This window comes from Polyodon spathula, chromosome 11, assembly GCF_017654505.1.
Source record: "Polyodon spathula isolate WHYD16114869_AA chromosome 11, ASM1765450v1, whole genome shotgun sequence".
NCBI classification, from domain to species: Eukaryota; Metazoa; Chordata; class Actinopteri; order Acipenseriformes; family Polyodontidae; genus Polyodon; species Polyodon spathula.
Window position 1 is genome coordinate 40,140,461 of NC_054544.1, and position 5,390 is coordinate 40,145,850.

Below are 5,390 nucleotides of genomic sequence, written 5' to 3' on the forward strand. Positions count from 1 at the left end.
CTTTAACTCTGCACTGAAACCAATTCAAAAGAAAAAACCTCAAGCTGAGTGAAAACAAATGTCAAAACTGACGGATTCTGTGACAAAATCTCATCTCCAGTCATAGTTACCCTTAACACCCTTGCTGTATCTCTTTAGACATAATTTATCATATGAACATTACAAAATATCTTAGATGGAAACATCTTTCAGACATAGTCACAGCCCATTATCATTTTATAGTTATACCTCAGATCTTTAGAAAGATCATTATATTACCTAAGCTTTAAAACATTATTTTTTTATAATCCCTGGTTTGGGGACAGCGATGGGCCTCTAAGAGTTAAAAATATCAACACTTAATATATTCTGGTTATCAATGCTTGGGATAAAGTTTGACAAGTAAACAATGGATAAACAATGTGGTTAGATTGATACGTTTATTTGCATAGAATAAAAAGCAATGAGGTCATTGATAGTTATGGACCAGTTAGACAAAATACAACAAAAACATCACAGTATTGCTTTTATAAAGGGCCTTTGTCACACAGTGATATACATTAAATTGTTAAAAGCAAAGCAAAATTAAGTGAAAGAAAACACAGTTGCATTAGTAATGTGTTGGCAGCTGGAGCAAACAGTTAACACTGTAGTTTAGGTTTACGGTAAAATATCTCAATGACTGAAAATCAAAAGTGAAATGACTAGTTATCTGTGGGTATAAAAGAGTCAGTTTTATAACCACATTGTTCTAGCATGTTACAAAGTAATCACGAAGCTCCAAATTGAACCCAAACCCAAACTGTGATTCATTCATCATTCAAACATTGATTGATTCTGTCAATAATGTTGATAGGGCTTTAAAAAATAAGGTGTATGCTTGTGGGTAAATACATGTGGCATCACTTTTATAGACATCAGTGTCTACATTGTTTTTTTGGGGTTTTTTACCATGAGATTTGTGAGGATCTGTCGTTTTTAGAAGTATAGTCCATGAGCATGTGAAGTTTAAATGATTACATCTGCACTTAATGTAAATTAATGGAAAAACACAAGCCATTGACTACAGTACACAGTATGTCAGCTAACCAATACTTACATACACAGAATGCAATTGAAATATGAGCAACAATTCCAGTGTAACAATTCAGCAAAATAGAAGGTTATACAACAGTTAATTAATCACAATACAAAGTGACATTTTGTCTTCCCGGCTGGATGAGTTAATTGACCATTGGTACCACTGAAAAAAAAGTGAGACATAATTGTTCAAGTCAGTATATGAGATTTTAAAAAACAAGGAATAACTTATTTATATATATATGTATACATATATATATATAATATATATATATATATATATATATATATATATATATATATATATTCATTTATTTTACCTTTCATTTTATTTTGTACCCAGCGGGCAGTAGGATTAGAACACACTGGCCCAACTTCTTTAGTATAAAATCTACATCAGAAAAAAAGGAAGTATTATGAAAACCTTTAAAATCACATTTGTATGTTACCTTCACTTTGATCCTAAAGGGTTTGTGACATGCTTTATAATTAGGGCTTCTGTTTTTCGTTTTTTATTTATATTTTTCGTGCTTATTTTGAGCTATTTTCAAGTTATATGTAAATATTTTTTTTACGTTCTGTATGAAATTATTGTTTTGGTTACTTTTGTTTTTTTTCTGTCGCATTATGTATAGCAACTCGGCAGTACTTGCACACTTTAATTGTACATTCTTTCCTTTGCTGTTTTCCACAATAAAATCCTTATGGACATGGGCATATTCTTCTGGGGTTGCTGTGTGTTTAGGCATTTTTTTACATTTTGCAACAATTTTCAATTATGTTATTTAATTCCATGAGCGTGTAAAAACTCCCTATCGTACTGTAATATTGATTAAGAAAATTTCATTTTAAATCTCGCAAGGATGTTACAATCCTCCAATAAAAATGTAAGAATTTGATGCCACTCAATAGTTGGCGTGGGTTTAAAGTATTCACAATTAATCAATGCGAGGTACAAGCCAGAAAGGACCATTGCCCAACTGCACTGGGAAAGGTTTTTTTTGTAGATTTATTTATTTATTTTTGTTCATGGGGAATGGGGTCAAGTCAACATGTGAGTAACCATTTCCGGTGTTTTACCGGCTATAGACTGATGCCATTTTTTTTGTATCAGGTGTTTTATCGGTTAAAACCACAAATCAGAAGCTCTATTTATAATACACAGCCAACAATTAACAGGGATCAGGGAGTCTGTTTCCCAATAATGTCTGTTATTTTGATCACATGGACTCTAGGGTTGAGGCGAGGTTGAGTTAGTGCGCAATCAGATCATTTACAATTTGGTGGGTCAATTTATCCAGAGACACCAATACACAATCCCTACAATGCACAGAGATTGCACATTGTCGGAAGATGTCAGTCAAATGAACATCTCAGTGTATTTTAATGATACATTAGTAATGGATTATTTTAACAGGTCAAGGCAGACCAAAAGCATTCCAAAAGTACCACTGATCTAGGGTGGTAATAAAAAATGACTTGTTGATGTATTGTAATTGATGGTGTTTGTTGCATGGTTAAAATAAATGTCACAGAATTGTACTACTGTATACTATATTGCTACCTGCATGTTATGCATCAAGCACTATATTGGGTATATTCCTGTAAACCGAAGAAAAGTATACATAATCTAGTCCACATGACTTGGCCCTGCATGGGAACTGTTTGATTGTGTTTTGCTGTTTGGGTTCAGGGCTGCAAAATGTGACTTGGGTCATGCTTGCTTAATGCATTTTGTATAAGTTGTGTAAAGTTATAATGTCGACCGTCTTTGAATTATCTTTATCTGAAAAAACCATAACATTGACAAGTATACTCAAAAGGCACTTCTAATTAACCTGCACATAAAACAAACTGGTAAACAGCAACACAAACCCTTCAGAAAGATTTTAAAATAAAGAAGACCTCAGAAGGATTTGTTACTCACATGACAGCGAGCACACAGGGCTCCAGAGCATTCTGCTCACGGTAGCCGGTGATGTTGTAGGGAATCCAGGCTCGGGAGACTGACTTACAGCAGGTGGTTGTCACCTTTGTTGGTCGACGATCTGCATTTTATCAATACATGGTAATGGGCATGTTTTATTACAAATAGTTTATGCAATAAATGAAATACAGATTTTCGAGGACTTTCCTAGAACTATTTTAATGTTGTTAAGTATATTATAACATTGAATGATGCTCACAGATACTTTGCCTGGGACTGTTTAATATCAGTTGAGGCTAATAATCCCTTGACTCTACAGTAGTATTGTATTTGATGGAAAGCAGGTACACATGATAACCAAATAAATACTTTCTGTATACTGTATGCTTAATATATTGGATACATTTAATTAACAACACAGTACAGAGTAAGCTACACACTGCAGTAACAACATTTGCAAATGTTTTATAAAAAGTTTTTGTAGGGATCAAGAGATTATTGTGGGCTGTTTGGATCCTACAACCCCACATGTTTTTGTTAACTGAGATACAACTGCCCTCTAACTTCCCAACATTACATGCTGTAAGTATCACGCAACAAAAGTTAAAGTTTCTCGGGAAACTAAACATTTAAAATCTGATGCAAAATTATACTTACAAGGGTTTGCCATGACTGCAGTAACCACCAAGGCCATTAAAACTGGGAATGCGGCAAGCTTCAAGGAACGCTGCATGTTGTGAGATTATCAATTCACTAACACTGTAATACAACACTTTCTGATTGTATGTCTACAATATAGTAACAGATAATTGCATCAACATGTCCTTTTGAGAGCGACTACCACAACGGTGTGAAATGTACAGGAAATGTTTTTTTTTTTTTTTTTTTTTACAGGGGTTTTCAGGGATTAGATAGCTTCAGCCTGCTGTTTCTAATGTTTTATGCTTTATTTATGATATATAGAAGTGATTGGTGGTTGTGGAGGTTGCCCACACATTGATGTATTTATTTATTTGTAATAAAAATTAAATTAATACACAGAAAATCCACCTGCAATTCGAAATTCACCAGTGAAGAGGACAAAAACGGGGAGATATTACATGAAACAAAATAGACTTTACAAAAAATTAGCAAAACAAAACGGTAACAAAAAATCATGTCCTGCCTCTAACATTGAAACACAAAGCATGTGCTCACTGAGATATTTATCCAGGAGGGCAGTTTGAAAACAGTTCCCTGAAAGAGAAGACGACCAACAGCAATACTTTTGGAATATGCCTGCCACAGGTCAGGTATTTACTGAGCATTTTATGTCAGAGCTACCGATAGGTAGAAGTCTGTCACCAATTCACCACTCATAGGAGAGGAACAGCCTGGAGGGATAATAAGTGCCTCTTTGCCCAGTTCAACAATTGAAAAGCTATGCGGTGCAACCCTGGGGACCTCTCTGGCGGTTGACATAAGTCACTGCTGAAATGCTGTCCGTACAGACAAGGACACGTCTCCTTTGGAGCACTGGAAGGAAGCTTGCAACTCGCAGTTCCAGAGCATTTATGTGCAGGGGTGTCCATCGACCAGGTTCCATAGACTCCTCTGCCTGCCCATACTGTACCCCAGCCCAAGTTGGATGCATCTGTCATCACTACCTGATGGCTGTGGATCACTCCCATCCTTACACCTTTCTCTCCACCAGCATAGGGCTTCCCGGCATATGCAAGACACTGTCAGCCGACGGTGTCTGTCATGTTTGGGCTGTAGCCGGAAAGCATTGAGCCATGTTTGGATCGGGCACATGTGGAGTAAATCCAGTTGGATGGCTGATGAAGCTGCGGCCATCAGACCCAGAAGTTTCTGGCACAACACCAATTGTACTGTGAATCCTTCTTGAAACAGGGCTAGATATTTGTGAATGGCAGCTACTCTGTCATCTGACAGGTAGGCTCCCATTGTAAGGGAATCCAGCTGGATACCCAAGTAAACCATACTTTGTCACAATCGCCATGTGGCTACTGTTCCTTCCTGCGACTGGGAGCAAATAAACCAGTCATCCAGGTAATTCTACACCCTGATCCCTTGCCGCCACAAGGGGGCTAGGATGGCATCCACACACTTTGAGAACGTGTAGGGGGCTAAGGAGAGGCCAAATGGCAGCACAGAAAACTCAAAGACGCTTCCCTGAAAGGCAAAGCAGAGGTATTTCCTGTGAGTGGGACGAATAGGGAAGTGAAAATACATGCTCGCTCCATGAGCACTTGAACAGAGCTGGAAGGAGGGGTAACATCCATCTTTGAGGCCACCTCAGAGCTAAGGCCCTTTTCCTGGATCACTTCCTGGAGCTCTGTCTTCTGCTGCTCCAACTAGTCCTCCTCCCAAGAAGCCGGAATCGAAATTGCGTCCTGGTCAT

The 5,390-nt window shown here is 37.3% G+C and overlaps 1 protein-coding gene across 1 annotated transcript; it reads right to left on the reverse strand.

Annotated features, from left to right (window-relative positions):
* Window positions 1-413: 413 nt before the first annotated feature.
* LOC121323561 (eotaxin-like) lies at window positions 414-3,766 on the reverse strand. Its single transcript, XM_041264688.1, has 4 exons — window positions 3,644-3,766; window positions 2,987-3,107; window positions 1,380-1,450; window positions 414-1,222 (listed from the first exon to the last, which is right to left on the reverse strand). The coding sequence occupies exons 1-4, from the start codon at window positions 3,717-3,719 to the stop codon at window positions 1,203-1,205; spliced, it is 288 nt and encodes a 95-aa protein (XP_041120622.1). The 5' UTR covers window positions 3,720-3,766; the 3' UTR covers window positions 414-1,202.
* Window positions 3,767-5,390: the final 1,624 nt, after the last annotated feature.